This window comes from Dermacentor variabilis, chromosome 2 (assembly GCF_050947875.1).
Source record: "Dermacentor variabilis isolate Ectoservices chromosome 2, ASM5094787v1, whole genome shotgun sequence".
NCBI classification, from domain to species: Eukaryota; Metazoa; Arthropoda; class Arachnida; order Ixodida; family Ixodidae; genus Dermacentor; species Dermacentor variabilis.
In genome coordinates, this window is record NC_134569.1 from 76,296,735 (window position 1) to 76,313,809 (window position 17,075).

Genomic DNA, 17,075 nt, shown 5'->3' on the forward strand with positions numbered 1-17,075 from the left:
GAACTGTGTGTAATCTGATGTAAGCGCAACATGAATCGAGTCGTACTTTCTCCAAGGCATGCGGGCACGCGGGCGCCAGCGATTACGCTGGAACGTTCGGCGAGGCATGTATGAAAGGGCGGGCGACGCGCTTGACTCGCAGATCAGATTCCCATGATTGCCGACTGTGCTCGCCGCTATCGTTGTGCTTTGAGTGCATAGCCTGTTTTTCTGGGCACAAGTTCGCCCATTAACGAGTTAGTTTCGCAACACACAACTTGTGCTAGTATTTTCTTCACAGTCACGACAACGTGACATTACGGGGATAAATTTGTTAGGTTGCGCGCGAAGGCCTGCGAAATGATCACGTAGATAGCCCACTGAATCTATAAACGCATTGTTGATAGGGCTTTCTGCAGACTGAAGAATTTCTCGGAAAATGTTTTGTGGGTGAATTCCGAAGCCCCGCAGAACCCTGCAAAGTAAAAAAAAAAAAAGAAGAAGAGTGACACGAAAAGAAAATGACGTGAGTACAGCACGCGGGAAAAATATCGTATACGATGGACAGAACTATAAAGCTTCACGGCTGGAAACTAACATTGACATCACCCTTTGCTACGTGCCTAACACAACCAGACGTGTATGCCGACGACGTGTGGAGAGAGAGAGAGAGAGAGCACAGAGGAAGGCAGGGAGGTTAACCAGAGGTAGTTCCGGTTGGCTACCCTGCATGGGGGGAAGGGTTAAGGGGGATAAAAAGAGAAAGAGAGTGGAAGGGGGAGATAGAGAGAAAGCGAGACGAGCTCTAACAAAGCGCGTACACTATAGAGCGGTAGTGGGCGGCGTTCTTAAAGTCTATCGTTAAGCCCCGTAGACCGCAGGAACCTTAATAACGCAAGTAAGGTCTTCAACGCGGATGTTCTTTCAGAGCACTGACCTAAAGCTTTCAGTTCTGATAGTGGACGATTGTCCAACTGGCCCAGTACTCTGCACAGCACTTGTCTATGAGCACTATATCGCGGGCAGACACAGATAATGTGTGTGAGCGTCTCTTCGCTGCTGCATGTGTCGCACGTGGGGCTGTTGGCCATTCCAATAAGGAAAGCATATAAGTTCGTAAAGGCAACGCCTAGCCACAGACGGTACAGCATGGTCTCTTCACATCGTGGTAACCCAGGCGGGAGGTGCATCCGTATGTCCGGAGACAACGAACGCAAACGACACATGGTGAAAGCGTTCGAATCCCACAGAGACAAAGTACAACCACGGGACATCAATCGCAGCCCAGCTGCAGCGTCTGTTCGCGAAAGTGGAATCAAGACACGTTGGCCACTTTCATACGCAGATCGGGCGGCTTCGACGGCGTGGTCGTTCCCACTGATGTTACAATGTCCTGGAAGCCAGTGAAAGATTATCTTGTGTCCCTTGTCGTAGCTGTGATTATATGTGTGTCGAATTTCTGAGGACAGTTGCTCATTGGGTCCGTGGCGCATTGGGCTTCGTATGCACTGAAAGGCGGCCTACCAGTCACTAAAGACAGTCCATTGTTGTGGTGGTTCCTGCTTAATGAAATCAAGTGCAGCACGGAGTGCCGCGAGTTCTACACACGTCGATGTGGTCGCACATGAAGTTTTTAATTTGATTTCTTCGGATTTTGCGGGGATGAAGACTGCAGCAGCAGAGCTGTTGAGTTTCACCGAACCATCTGTGTAGACATGTTGGCGGAATATGTGCATGTTGTGAATGTGTTCCAAAGTTGCTTGCTTCAAAGACTGCAAAGGCGCTCCGCATTTGTTTCTGATGCCTGGAATTGTCAACTGCACTTGCGGCCGGTGCAGACACCACAACGGGTCGGATAATCGTATAGCAGGCGCAAATTGTGATGGCAAGTAGGACAGATGTCTTACAATACTTTTGGCAAAAGTTGAATGTGTACTTTTTGCTAGCAGGCAAGCAAGATGGTGGGAGGGAACCCGAGTCAGGTGTCGGATGCGTGCTCTCAGGATATCTGTATCGATGTAGACTGTCAAAGGAACGTCTCTGGCAACGGCCAATGTCGCAATCGATGAGGTAGTTTTTGGGAGAGCGAAACAAGTTCTGGGTGCTTGTGCTTGCACACTCTGGAGTTTGCGGATATTTGCAGTGCAAGCATATCCTAGTACAGGTAAGCTGTACTGCAGGAAGCCCAAAAACAGTGCTTTATAGAGTTGCAACATTGATGGTACTGTTGCGCCCCAGGACTTCCCGCCGAGGAACGCAAGAAGGTCCACAATGGCGGTCAAACGCTTTGTCATGAACGAGACGTGAGGGCTCCAAGACAAGTCTCTATCAATGATGACGGCAAGAAACCGGTGCGTGTGTCTATATCGTATAGTTTGGTCATTAATCCACAAAGCATACGGGGCCATCGCTTTGCGAGTAAAAGCAACGAGAGCACATTTCTCAGCTGAAAGCTCCAGGCCTCCAGCTCCAGGTATGTTGACACAGCCACTGAAACTTTTTGAAGTCGCGCGCGGACTTGTACACGTGTCACTCCTGAAGCCTATATGCAAATGTTGTCTGCATATACAGAGAGCTGAACGGTTTGCGGTAACGTATCAGCGAGACCAACAGGCGCCAGGTTGAAAAGGGTAGGGCTGAGTACTCCGCCTTGCGGTACACCACGACTGGTATAGCTAAATGGCGATGGTCCGTCTTCAGTCAAAATAAAGAAAGATATTCCATTCATATAGTTGCGTATCCAGCGAAAGGTGCGTCCACCAATCCCGACATTTTCTAAGGCGTCCAGAATTGCATGATAATCTACATTGTCGTACGCACCTTTAATATCCAGGAATAAGACCATAGTGATTCGTTTCAGATGTTTCTGGTGTTTTACGTATGTTACAAGTCCGATAACGCTATCTATTAACGAGCGACCGCATCGAAAACCAGCCATTACCTCTGGATAGACGTTATAAAATTCCAAGTATCATTCCAAACGTGTAAGGATAATTCTCTCCATTACCTTGCCGACACAGCTGGCCAGTGCTATTGGACGGCAAGATGACAATTCCAATGTAGATTTGCCAGCCCTGAGGAGTGGAAAACGTGTGGAACAGTTTGCACTCGCGGCCGGCGCACAAAAATGTAGATCGCAGCTTTTAATTGCGCGTCCTTATACACAACACGGCCGCCAGATTGTTAGTATTATGCTGCCTCGCGGCTCAAGCTGGGAAACGCTAAATTTACACCGCAGTGTCTTTCGTATTGTTTCTTTGATTCCGAGGCAGGAAGTCCTCATAGGCGGGCTTCTAAACTTTGTTTACATCCGGGCAGTGGTCGGCACAACTATGTTCCTCTCCCGCGCTGCTGAGTCGAGTCATTTACAGCGATTGCTTGAGGTTGCCCAACCTTCGGTGCTGTTACTCTTCTTTTCTCGCGGAGTTGTTTAACAAAACCTTTGTCTGACGTCATCGCAGCTGCTTGCATGGCAACGCAGACAGCTGTTGTGGCAGTCATAATTCAGAGCTCCCAGAAGAGGTCTGCAGGAAGGAGGAGCCCGAGGTAAGGAACACAGTGCGAAAGGCTGCGTTTAATGCGCTCAACAATTAATGCGCTCTGCTAAGAAGCCAGCGGGATAACAGAAAACTGTCCCGAGCCGTAAAAATAATTGTGTCAACGCATGTTTATGCCTGTCGTATGTATCTTCAATGTATTTGTTGCCTCCCTTTTCATCCCGCAATCTAACTACCGCATGTGGGACCTTCGACTGGGCAAGAACATCCAGATTTCTTAAATCTCACGGTTTCTATATTTACGTATTTTTCCTACTTCTTCCTTACCGGTCCTTTATACGTTAACCTATATTTATCAATGCAGGAACATACATGTCGGTGCCTGGAACATTACTCGCGCTTGGAACCACCCTTCTGGTCTTTCTGGGAAATGAGCAACATTTTCGCCGCCCCGCCGTCGAAGCCAGGAGTGCTGAAGACGCTCTGCCGCTCGATCTGCGCATTTTGGTGGCGCTGGAAGGGCTAGTGGACGCACTTGGATCGAGACTGCAGATGACGTACGTGGATGCCGCGTGTGGACTTTTCTTCGCTGGCGGTGCGTACGGGACTCGCTTTCAGCAGCATGTTTACCAGCATGCCAACGGTATGTTTCAGCAATAAAGCTCAGTATTAGCCTTTTTAGACAAGGCGAGTATCGACTTTCGCAGCCGGGTTACTGTCGTCAGGAGATAATTCCTAATTTTGCCAGAACGCAACCATTTTGTTGGTTGACTGATGGGACATCGCTATTCGACTTCCACGTTGTTCACTGTCGCTACCAGTTACAACGCGACTGACGTGGCACTTCTTTGCCCTTAAGTCAGTATTGATTGCGGCGCGTTTACTCACATGCGTTTACTCACTCGCCTCCCCCTCCTCGGTAAAATGAAAACTTTCCGCCTATGGAAGCGTCTCACCTACATTGCTTTGTACTGCATCTTCGCCACTTGACAGTACATACACAGTGCAGACAAAGCAAGGCAGGCTCGAGAAACCATTTTAATTTTACTGTGAACAGGAGTTATGAACAAGATAATAAGGGGGCGGGATGAGAGGAGGGTGCTGAATGCACCCGTTCGTTCGTTTGTTGTGATAGAGCCGCGCCGCTAGCAGCCTTTCCCAGGGCTGTGCAAAACGACGAATAATGAAAAAGGGCCCCGGCACGTGTAAGGGGAGTTCAGTTTCCGTTTCAGTTTCAGCTTATAATCTCTTCAAGTATGGGCGGGGAACAGTGCTCCTATAACCTTGACCTTTATTACGACTCTTCTATTCAGACTGCTGTTCGGAGTAATTGAGCTAATGGAACCCAGTAACACACTCGTGTCGGTTTTGTTACCGCAGACCGTCTACAGACCATTCTCAACATGATCCAACCGGGCGCTGAAAACGAATCATTGGGCGCCTCAGTACAGTTTCCCACAAGTTTCAACGTGAGCGTGGAGGAAATAAAGTCTCTCCAACGGAAAGCAAGACAGTTTGGAGACGCCGCCCTTGAACTGGTTCTTCAGACAACGGATCTACCCATATGTGAGTAGTCCACATCGAAAATCATGCGATCGATGCTGTTAAGTGCATGCACTTGCATGTTGTTTTTATTTATTTATTTTCTCGCACGGGTTCTCATGTGGGTTAACGTGGGAATTAAGTCATACAGTGCCCACAAAGTTAAAGGTTTACTAATTTCAGTAAAGAAACGCTGTGCCATCTATGCACATGCTGCTTTCACAGGTGGTTTATGCGATTTGGAGGACAAAATATTTTGGTTAAAGGGCCCCTCACCAGGCCACATAGCAAATTTCGGTTATTCGCTGGAAGGCGTTACGTACCCTCTAGGAAACGTACTAAGGCAAGAATTTTTCATATTGGTTCATTAATAGCCGAGATAGAGAGAGATATATTTAATGGCAGAAAGGTGGAGAGGTCGGCCTGAGTGAAATGCCTCTAGCCTGCTACTCCACGCTGGGGAAAGGGTTTGGGAAATAACAGATAGGATGTGAAGAAGAAGTAAGGTGGTGGTATGGTGAATATGATGAGGGCTGCACAGCATAATGTTTCTGTGTAATGCGTACGTGTACAGTTCACAGCACAGCACAGTCATCTTCGCGGGCAGAGGTATAAGTTACTGCAGCGTAGCGAAGAGACTGTCTATAGCGTTCATAATTTTTGCCGCTGTTAGCGCCATTGGCGTATTTAAACCGGACAGTAACAGCTGCAGGGCGGCGATTATTTGTCGCAGCATGGCTTCGATGACACAGTCCGATGGTGATGTCTGAGTGCACTGTGCTTGCTCGCGCTGACAGTCTGAGGCCCGTGTGCGCGGCGGTAAGCGTGGCCAAACATTTGGTTCCGGGCTTGCGCGGTTACCCTTGCAATGGTTTGGAGAAATCTATCGATGCCGATTCAGTTACCTTCTGCTGGACCTGCGGAATTGGAGCCATGAAGCTCTCGTCTGGACCTACAGCTTGTCCACGCCGTCGACGCGTTCGTCTCCTCCGGTGTTGCACTGACGCTGCCGCCTCCTTGTTGGACATACTTGTCTTGCTCATTTGGTTCAGTATTCTTTCTCCTTTTTCTTTGTTTTTTTTTCTTTTTTGCGTTTTCCTCTCTGTCATCTTTCTAACCCCTATCCCCCATCCCCAGTGTAGGGTAGCAAACCGGAGACTCATATCTGGTTAACCTGCCTGCCTTTCCTCTTCACTCTCTCTCTCTCTCTCTTCTCCTTTTTCTGTTTAGGACAATCCTTGGAATTGGCCTCGTGGGGTCCATCGCAATTCGAGTACTTCGTTTGTCTTACTGCGCATGAAGATACGTCATGGCTGCCGGTACAGCGCAGGCATGCCGTCTAGCCTGTGCAGACAGCGTTGACATGGCCTAGCTTTAGGCACTTGTGACATTGCAATGGTCGGGGCACATAAGGACGCACCGGGTGTCTCACGTAGCCCACCTTGACATGATCAGGTAGCGTGTCTCCCTCGAAAAGAAGCTTGACGCTCGTCGAGCGACCGAAGCGGTGAAAATCGATTACCTTCACTGTTGAAGACAGAAGCCTTTGTAGCTCTTCGTCGCGGATGTCAATCACGACATCCGAGATAACACCCACCCTAGTGCGACCACTGTGCACGACGAACGACCGGACTTCTATGTGTCCTAGTATGCGCCCGGTTTTCAATTTTTCTAGGGCGGCCTGCGTGGCTACTTCCACTGTGACTACATGTTTCTTTGTGTTGAAACGCACTTCGTTAATTCGTTTCGGAGCCACGTTACCAAGGTAGGTGCTAAGAATCTGTCTGTGTACAGAATTTAAATTCTTAGAGACGTCGAGCGACACAGAAGCAATCCTGTAAGTCGGAGTTGGCGGTCCGTTGGGGCCTTGCTCACTCACGTCTTTGGTTGTCTTGCGGTATTTTCTCTTCAGTCGCTTGCACTCCACGACGGCGTAGTCGTTGTCGGAGTCCATTGGCTCATTGTTGGAGAAACAGGAACCGGATGTCTCCATGGCTACGTTGCAAGCCTTACGATATGTCCCTGCGAGACCCCGTGCGAAGAGGTGTGCTCGATGCAAGCGGTGGCGTGTCGTCTGTCATCGCTTCGGATGACTTCTCGTCCAGGAAGCACAATTAAGCCTCCGCGATGACAAAGCTAGCGCAGCAAGGCAGGAAGCGACGCTTGCTCAGATCACTTCCAGCCGAGATATAAATATTTAAGTGCAGCGAACCCATGATTGCAGGAGGCGAGCGTCACCGCCAACATAGAGACTCTCTCCACTTGCGCCGGTCTAGCCTCCCCCACCGGATGTGTAGGATCACGAGACGAAACGTCACGGGCAACATTGAAGGGCTGGAATTCCATCTGTACCAGGAGAATGTCTTCTTGTACTATGCGCGTCAGCTGCTGACACGTATAAGCGCAAACGTTCTACTTGTTGCGGATGTAGCTTTACATGCGTTCTTCTTTCTGACTTTCCTTATTTATCGCAGCCAGTTTCCGAGTTTGTTGGTGCTGTACCTAAAATCTGCAACAGGCGCTCCCAAGTTTGGCGGCGCAGCACTATTAGCGAAATACGCTACTAGTGACTTCCCTTCCCACCTGCTTTTCTTACGCAGTGTCGCGAGGAATACTCAAGCACAACTTCTGGACCGACACACCTATTCAGGCTGGCGTGGAACCAGCTGAGAACGCGTCGGGTACCGCGCCGTACCGCGCGATCACCGAGGTGGCTTCGGATACGTGCATCACGCAACTATTATCCAACGCCCAGTGCCGGGACGTGACTAGCACTTGTTGGGAGACCATGACGGGGGGACGGCACAGTGGCTATGGCCTGACCCATCAGGTGCTCTTCTTCAGCATTGCTTTCAAGGTAGGCAGGTATCGACGGCACGCAAGTTTCGCCTTTCTCATTATAGGCGGACAAGAGTACCTCACCTCTAAAAACGGCATGTTGACTCAGTATGTTCTGTGATGATGTACACATTACGTAGAGAGTCGGCAATGGTTTCACTGAACCACGGGAACGGTAACAGTACTGCGCAACAAGTTCTCTCATCTCCGCCCTCTTAAATTGAAAGCAAAGAAAGTAGCTGCACGTATTCCCTACGAGAGGCATTTATTCGTGCGGTTGGCCACTCTATCTAGAGCACCGACCATGACTGCTTAGTGGCTTTGGCATAGCGCTGCGCACGAGGTCGTGGGATCGAATCCCGGCCACTGCGGCAGCATTTCGGTGGGGGCTATGTGCAGATGTACCGCGCATTGGGTGCACGCTAAAGAACCTCAGGTGGTCGAAACTATACCGGTGTCCTCGGAGTGCCTAACAATCAGATCGTGGTTTTGGCATGTAAAAGCCCAGAACTGTTTTTTCAACTCTATTTAACGCACTGAAGTATACTCTACAAGCAGACCGGTTCAAAAGTTCCCCATTAATGAGTACCGCTCGCGCCAGGAAGGTTCTTAACGTGGGAACGTACTTGCAGAATTTACGCTGGCCATCAGCTTCCGAGAAATAGCCAGAGAAAGAATGGCAGGTCGTCGTGATGTTGCAGTCATTGGTTGATGATGCTCTTCGCGTGCATCATCAGATGGAGAAACTGTGATGGAGAAACTAAGATGGAGAAACTGTGAGCTCTAAGCGCCTTACAAGTACTGGACGCCCTGTTTCTAGTGCTTGCATGCCTTCAGTAGGCATCATAACTTTTGTTAAATGGAGATCATTGAACCATGGCCATACGCGTCGCTGACGCGCGAAGAGTTGAGAGCATTCCTACAGTACCTCGAGTTTACAATTCCCTGCTGCCATTTATAGACTTGCTGTGAATCTTCACGTACGTGCTCAACCAGTGCTCTTTGTCCTTCCCCCTCTCTTTTCGTCTCTGTATCCCCTCTCCCACAGAGCAGGGTAGCAAACCAAACGTGCATATGGTTAACCTCTCTGCTTTTCCTCTCGTCTATCTCTCGTCTCTCTATCTCAGCACTCAATGCCGCAAAAGTAATTGAAATCGTCGCTCTGCAAAGGTGGGGATCTATACGGTGATATTGCTTATATGGAGGGAAGCAATCACGCTAACCTCATTCGCACTTATCCCTTACACACTTTTCTCTTCGTCCTTTAATTTCCTCAGTTTTCCTCGATCTTACCTTACCGCGACATCCACGGCGCAATATTTGTGTTCCAAATTATTCACATTCTTTCGTGCATATCACAGCACCTTTCGCAACGGTTACCTTGCGAGACACTGATCCCATTAACGCTCCCGACGACCGAGGTTCGAAGGCCGTTGAAGGGACTTCTCTGCTGTGATCGCTTACTTATATCTAAGTTACCTTTTACGACACCTGTCGTTACGACAAGATAGCGACTATCCTTCCGTGTAACACGAGTTCTCTTTAACGTTGTTTCAAGAGTTCATTGTGTACGTACGCACTTTTGACGTAAAGATTTATATTAACGGGTAGAAAAAGAACAGTTTTAGAAATGTGGTTTACTTCCAACTACAGTTTCTTTCCTTGCTATGACACTAGTCCAGTTTTGTGCCAGTTTTGCTTATTGAAAGACCAGTTAATAAATCGATCTCGCCATAAGTCTGGCTGCACAACCGTTATCCGGAAATACTGCTGGCAGTTGTAGCTCTCATAGCGGAGTGAAAGGAAAATGTAAGAGCAATGAGTTCTTTCTAGAGGTTTTGCAGGGTACAAAATAATTTTATAGGCTTTAAAGTGACTACACGCATCGTGGTGCCCGCCGAACTGATGTGCCGACGCGCCCTGATTGGCAAGACAAAATATTAGTTTACTAAACCATGCAGTAACTTCCACGTGCGCGATGCATTTGTTTGGTTCCGTGATAAGTTCCGGTCACATGCAGATTATGCGTCCCACACTTGCCACGTGGCACTTCACGTCAGAGAGCCAACACTAGATCATTCATGATCCACAGATGAACTGCACGAGTGTCATGGAAGAATTTTCCGAGCTCTACGGGCAACCTCCACCTGCACGAAACCTGGCTTCCAAGTGTGCCCAGGTAGCCGATGAAGCCCAGGCGGTGGCAGAGAGCGGTTTCCCGGAGCGAAGGAGGGACCTTTTTCTCGAGCAGGGTAGGTATAACCGTACACGTGACTGCTAGTATTGACACCCGGTCACTGTCATATTAGCATTCGATAACTGCCGCATTAACTGCGTTATCTCGAACAGCTTGTTTCGTTGCTGCAATTGCTCTTGTTGTGTACGACGCCCGAGACCACCATACATGACCCCAGAAGAAATATAGGGACAAAATATTCAATTTCTAATAGTGGCCAATGAATTCGAAAACTGAATTGAATAGTTTAACACTTGATTTGCTACAAAAATTTGCTCATGTTCCAACAGCCTCTTTCCAGCATCTTTTAATGCATTCAACAGGCTTTGAACGGGACGCTATAGCGGAAAATGTTGTGCGCCCATGTGGAACTAACGCTACTATGGTAATGGTAATGGTCGTTCTAGTTTAATAAAGCTAGCTCTGGCCAGCTTCAAAGTTCGAACACTAGTCGAAAGGATTGTCAGACCGGCGCCTTAAAGAAATTAAACACTCGCATGCGCTACGGTATGGCATGATGAACTTTATTCAGGTCCTGAAGATCAACCTTTAGGTTGACGCAGGCGGCTCCCACGTCGGACAGCAAAGTTTAACCTTACCGCCCTATCGTGGGCCTTCTGGACGGCCTGTACTTATCTAAAAGAACTCCACTGTGAAAGACTCGTCGCCACCACTCTCTTTCCTTGTCACAGTCTGTGAAAGACACAGTACACTGCCAAAGCATATGATCCAAAGTAATGATGTCATTACACTTCTCGCAATTGATTGGCACCTCTTTTTCTGGTTAAGCTGGTTAATATATAGCTGGCTATATATATATAATATATATATATAGCTGGTTAATAAAGTTCGGACTCGGATAAGACCTTGTCTCTAACAATCTCAGAATCACCGCTTGAGCTCTATTGAGCTTAGCGTGTGACACTGGGAATTTCCTTCTGTTCATGTAGTAATGCTTCGTGATTTCATTATGTGTAAGAAATTGGTCCCTGTTCTCCTCCCGCATATCATTATGGTTCTGGTCGCATAGTGCACCGATAGTAAACCCTCGTGGAGCTGCGTTAGCCGTCTCGTTTAATTTCTTCCTAGATGGATCGACAGACCCCATGTGTGCAGGAAACCAGTGGATTTAGATCCCTTCGCTGTTCATCTCACCGATCAGCTGGGCAGTACTTTTGGTTACAAAGCCTTCGGTAGAGTGTCTAACAGCCATCTTAGAGTCACTGTAAATTCGCGTCGACTTATTATTCTTTAAAGCCAATGCTATCGCTACTTGTTCCGCGGCTGTCGTGTCTATATAGTTATGATTGTAATAGCACCCCGAGTGAGTCCGTCTGCATCTACTACTACTGCCGTACAGGCTTTCTTTCCTCTGACCCATGCAGCATCTACAAAAACCGCATGTTCTCTGTCGTGTTCTATCTCTTGCAGGAGAGGGTTGGCCCTTGCCTTTCTTCTTTCCAGGTTGTGCACCGCGTGCATATTTCTGGGGAAAGGAATCGTCTTGATTATCTCTCCTATGCTATCCAGTTACCAGCCATGCGCTATGGCTGGTTGAAAAGAGTGTGACGCGCGCCGCATCTGCACGCTGATGATGATTTCAAACTCCAGTGTGGCGAGTCTTACGGGAATAACTATTTTCGAAGCAGCGATTTCACATTCGAAAAAGATTGCCTACGGCTTTCGGTAGACAACGTGGTGTTATCAAAGGTAAACGAAAGTTACTGAAGGCGAAAGGTATAGCCAAGCTATCTTGACGAAAGAAAGCAGGCGAGAAGCTAAAGAAAGGCAAAAGGCTGTCGTCTGCGCCATTTAGCTCACACGTTCGTGCAAGGAGAAAGTTTGTATTCATTGGTTCGGCGCGGAAAACGACGGCAACACGAAAGGAAGGACACAGGACGAGCGTTGTTCTGTGTCTTTTCTTTTTGTGTTGCCGCAGTTTTCCGCGCTTATCTAAAGAATGTGTCAACTCCAACTCGTCCAGCTTTCCACCTTACTGCGACTGTCTGCTTCCGTACGAACTGATGATGCCGGAACGCGCAGTAGGACGCACTACTCGGCGCACATAGAAATCCCCTGTCCTCTAATGAGTCAGTGATAATAATAATAAAAAAGTAAATGAACAGGCCCCGTGTAATCTACGCATTTTGGTATGATCGCAGTAGCTGTATGCGGATTCCTGGATCGAGACGTGTTCAAGAGCACATCTTTGATGGAAGCCACTCTGTCCTGGCAGAGAGACGACGGATGCTTCGAAACGTGGCAGCACAAGAGCTCCCGGAAGCATCGGCGTAGAGTGAAGCGTGAAGAAAGAATCGATGACGGTGAGTCACTCCTTTACACATGGCGCGAACTGTAGCCTCTTATTCGTAGATGTAGATATGCTGCAATATGATGAAATGCATGTCATTTCCTTCATTCTCGCCGCGTGAGACCCTTGGAGACTGCACTCTACGAGGCGTGTTCATCTCCCTCCTGTTTCTGTAATGTTTTCCAGCGACAATTATTTGGCCGGGAAGTGTCAACTGCGAACTTTAACGTCAGGCCTCGTGGTTCGAACCACGAGACCTGACGTTAAAGTTCTGAATGAAGCAGATCTGCTTCATTCAGCCGAGAGCCGACAATGGCGTAAATGCTGGATGTCTTGAAGTTTGAATTGCTTTAGCTACCTCGGTGAAGGATAAAAATGAAATTGCGCGATGCCGCAAATGCTCCCGATGGCATGCGAACGGATCATCCTCCAGGCTTTATAAATGTATCTTATTGGCGGCGGCGTGCTGCCTCACTGGTTGTAAAGGATGCTCGTTGGAAATAAGCTACGCTAATCCCCCGCAAGATCACATGGGTAAGTCCCCCGCATGAATACCTTTTAAGATTAGCAATTTCTTAATGGACATCGCACTACCTTTTCGAAAAGGTGCTCACCTGCGAACATAGCCATTGTGACCTGAAATTCCGATCGTTGCTATTTAAGAATGTTCTAAATACTATCCATGTACGCTTCCTTTCACCTTTCCAGACGGATGTTCGATGCACATGACAAGCGTGGGAGCAGCAGCCCTCGCTACCTGGTTGGGAACACTCGCACGGGTCGAGCTCCAAGGACAGCGGCTCTTGTCTTAAACAGTGTGCCCGTTGCATTGTTTACAAAGGGAGACTGAGAACTGCGTGTAGATGTTTCCGATGACCTTACTTTCGCGTAACAACGCGTGTGACGCAGGTGCTATAGCTGATATATTTAGCAAGGTGCTAACGACAGGTAGAAGCAAGAACAAAAGAACAGGGAATCTGCAGGTCATTCGACAGTGGTTCCAGCGTAATTTTCCGATAGCAATTGTGCAACTTCCGCTCACTATGGTCGATAACAAGGCAGAAAGCGCCACGTAGATTTGCCTTAATAGGCAGAATCTGCCCTTTATTCAATGTTGCTTACCACATAACTTGAACTGTACTTACTGGCGCACCAAGACTTATGCTTCTGTCATCAACGATCACAAAACCTTTTCACAAGCGTAGCGGCATGTACAACTGAAGAAGAAGAAGAAGAATGTTTTATTTAGTTTAAATGTACTTATATACACAGTGGAATTGAACATTTCATCTGAGCCCTTAGCATCAGTGCAAGCCTTTGAGCCATGCAGAATTTCTATAAGCATAATAGCTCAAGCACACTTTTTGCAGAATATGTCTAGACTTGAATAAGTATACAAAAAGAAAGAAGGACAAAACAAACAAAAAAGAACAATAAATTTTCGTATACACCTACATATATGCTAAAGCTCAATAGGTGCATATAACAGAATAATTCAACGTATATAACAGTGTACTTTTAGTGCAGTATTAGTGCAATAGAATTATTTATGTATAATTTATATTGTTGTGGCACGAAATGTAAGTGTCATGTAGGCTTATCCATCATGTGATTTACGAAAGCTTTTGATATTTTAGCATATTTTTCAAGACGCATGAAAAGTTTTTACTTTCCTTCATCGCAAACGGAATACTATTTCATGCATTAGTCCCTACGTGCCCTACTGTACGTTTGCCGGAAATATATTGTCGCCAGCATTGCGAGAAGAAAAAGACGATTGACACAACCCAACTGAGCTTCAAAGAGCCGCCACACCGCGAGCGTCAAGCAAAGCACCGCAAGGCAACTCTGGGCCGGTGCTGACAGACCGGCGGCTCGTCAGCGAGGATCGGACGATTGGCACGCGACAGGAGGCGACAAAGAGGAGAACGATGTCCGAAGAAGCGAAGCTCGAGGGACGTTTTTTGTGGTTGTTGAGTGTTCGGTCGGATTTGTTGACGACTTCAAACGAACACCTACCCCAACCCCGTAGCCTATGACTACTGCTACCCGGACCAATACCCTATAATACATGTAAGCATTGTAAGCAAAAAGCGGATCTATTCCATATTATGTGGTCGTGCCCAGCCGAAAATCACACATATCACGAAATAAGTAATACTGAGCAGTGGGAGGCCATGTTGCTCAGCTCCGACCCTGACCTGTAGGCCAAGGTCATCGAGAGAGCTGAAGAAGCCGCCTGGGCCCAGGTGCTCCTGGCTGCCTAACAACGTATTCCGTCAATACCTTGTTTTCAAATAAAGTCTTTGCTCACTCACTTGTTGACGGGCACAGGTTCGCCCAGAATAAATTAGTTTTCGTAGAAACGGCTGTCGTAACTGTTGGTTACAATATTATGTATTGGTGGAATATTGAATGTATTTTGGGCCTGGTTACGAGTCTTTCTGTTTGGCCTTATCAAGATGCTGGAAGGTTAGCGGTTAGTTCGTGACCCATTTGATGGTCGTGACCCGCAGTTTGAGAAACACCGGCTTACTGCATTTATGCAATGTTAACAAAGGTTTGGAGGAAAGCAACGTTTACCACTCTAAAAATATTTACACCCTTAAGGGTGCTACCTTTTCCCATGGTGAACAGCCTTACCTTTAGCGCTATAAGAGACTTCATTGCACACGACGTCCAGCTCTGCACGTGTGACAAGAAAAAGCATAATTGAAAGCACTGTAGTACTTCTGACCACCTTGGGTGCAGAGATACATCTGACAATATAATGTGACAACGACAGCTTTAAAACTTTATGTATTGCACTTTTCGTGTGGTATGTCGCAGCTATCGCAATTTTCAATTGCCACAAGAGAAGTCAGCAAACAAATAACTTCCTTGCCCTCAAACGACTCGATCTTACCTCTTAAACGCGAAGGCGTTAGCCACGGGACATACGATCCAACCCATTCTTATTCTTCCGTGAATTTCATTCTCAGGGTCAGGGTTCTCTGTGATTAGTTGACCTAGGGAAACCTGTCCCATTGTAAATTAGCTCTTATGTTTTGTGCTGTCACTACGCTGAATTTATATTGTGCATTGTTGTATTTTTACGCCACTCCGGCTAGGGCCCGCTGTGAGGGCCTGCAGTACGTATTTGATAAATCTTAATTAATTAATTATTTAATTACTTGATTAAAATTGACTTCCTTCTTCTAGCCATCAGCTTCATCTGCTTAAATCTACAGTGTTTTTTTACTCTCCGTAGCGGCTCAATGGCTACTACTAAGTACTAAGTAGTACTAAGTACAAGAACGCGGGTTCTACTAAGCACAGGAAAGCGTTCTACTAAGCACAAGAACGCGAGTTCCGAATAAAGGCCCTATATGGCGGGCTCTTGTACTATTTGAGAACATTGAACATCATGCCCGAAGGTACAAAATAATCGTTCCGACTGAAAGCAAGAATCTTTATATGTAAGCCATGCATATACTGCTTAGAACGATCGCGCGGGCTTACCACTACACCTTACTTAGCCTTCGACTCTGCGGGAGTCGGTGACACGCTATAATAAACGGAGAGTGAGGAGGAAGGTCGCGGCGAGCTGACATAAGTTCGCCGGTAGGGCTGACCGGAACTTCTCGTGCGAGCAATACGACTTGGTGGGCCCGGTCCATCACATCACGCTCTGGCGTATAATTTAAGGTGTGCAACCGCATCGCAGGCTAAATTACTTTGCTGAAAGTTCCTTGCCAGGACCATGAGGACCAGCTTCAGCTAGTGGGCAGCGCCATGCTGTCGGCAGAGAGTCATGGTTTCCTGGAACAAAGAGACCACCCGTGCACCTGGGGTAATACGCAGCTGGTTGTCTCGGCAAAGTTTATTCCAGTCATCCATCCCGTTGCACGTTCAGTCTGTAAACGTTCTGAAATAACTGGGAGTGGCGCCTTTCCTGGTGGAAAATTCGCACGCTCGCGCAGTCCCAGCCATGCCAGCGCGGGAGAACGAAGCCCTTTTTTACGCGAGCAGCTCCGGCGGCACTTGTTGTCCCTATACAAAGCTTTCGAGGAAGTTTCCTGACCAGAGGACAGGCATCGAAGGACGTTAGTACTGCCTATGACTTTCTCAGCGACTTGTAAGCTGACCCTTGTATTTCAGTGTCACCAAAGAAGCCCCCTTGTGAGAAGAAGCATGCCAAGCCCAACGTCACCTGCGCCGTTGGCGCAATCTATACGAAATTCCGCTCATATGAGCAAGGGTCCGTATGTCGCATAAACAGGATCAGTGATCGAACACAGGGAACATGCGCTGTTTATCAAGAACAAAGCCGCATCTGATTTACCGCCACATTGTCGCTCCTCTGCTTGTGAGCCCGAATTCTGGAGAAGAGTAGACGCGCTTGATCACGAGTTAACTGGAACTTTCATATCATACAAAATTAGAAGACGTGTTTCGGTGCCACACGTATAATGTTGCGTAGCAACGAACAAAAGTTTTGACAAAGATAGCTGTGGTTTTGTTGTTTCTATGCAATGCAATATGACAGTGATGTTCCTTGCCACATACGCGCGGTGCGGTCGGCGCGCCTTCCTTGTTTTTGTTTTTTAATGTGACTGGCGATTATGTCGTCATTATTGATACCATCGATTATCTATCTCTATCTCTAACCGTTTTCCGGCCACCTTGCGTC

At 47.5% G+C, this 17,075-nt stretch overlaps 1 protein-coding gene across 2 annotated transcripts in view; it reads left to right on the plus strand.

The window, feature by feature from the left end:
• The window catches only part of LOC142572123 (UPF0764 protein C16orf89 homolog), a 28,636-nt gene extending 13,045 nt beyond the window's left edge, over nucleotides 1-15,591 (plus strand). Inside the window, exons 2-8 of one of the 2 annotated variants that reach the window (XM_075681012.1) lie at nucleotides 3,441-3,525; nucleotides 3,841-4,071; nucleotides 4,857-5,042; nucleotides 7,619-7,875; nucleotides 9,949-10,108; nucleotides 12,255-12,416; nucleotides 13,112-15,591. In XM_075681012.1, the coding sequence (XP_075537127.1) occupies nucleotides 3,849-4,071; nucleotides 4,857-5,042; nucleotides 7,619-7,875; nucleotides 9,949-10,108; nucleotides 12,255-12,416; nucleotides 13,112-13,215 (1,092 nt within the window). In that variant the 5' untranslated portion in view covers nucleotides 3,441-3,525; nucleotides 3,841-3,848 and the 3' untranslated portion in view covers nucleotides 13,216-15,591. The remainder of the gene's footprint in view (nucleotides 1-3,440; nucleotides 3,526-3,840; nucleotides 4,072-4,856; nucleotides 5,043-7,618; nucleotides 7,876-9,948; nucleotides 10,109-12,254; nucleotides 12,417-13,111) is intronic. The other variant, XM_075681013.1, reaches the window with a different exon arrangement.
• Nucleotides 15,592-17,075: the final 1,484 nt, after the last annotated feature.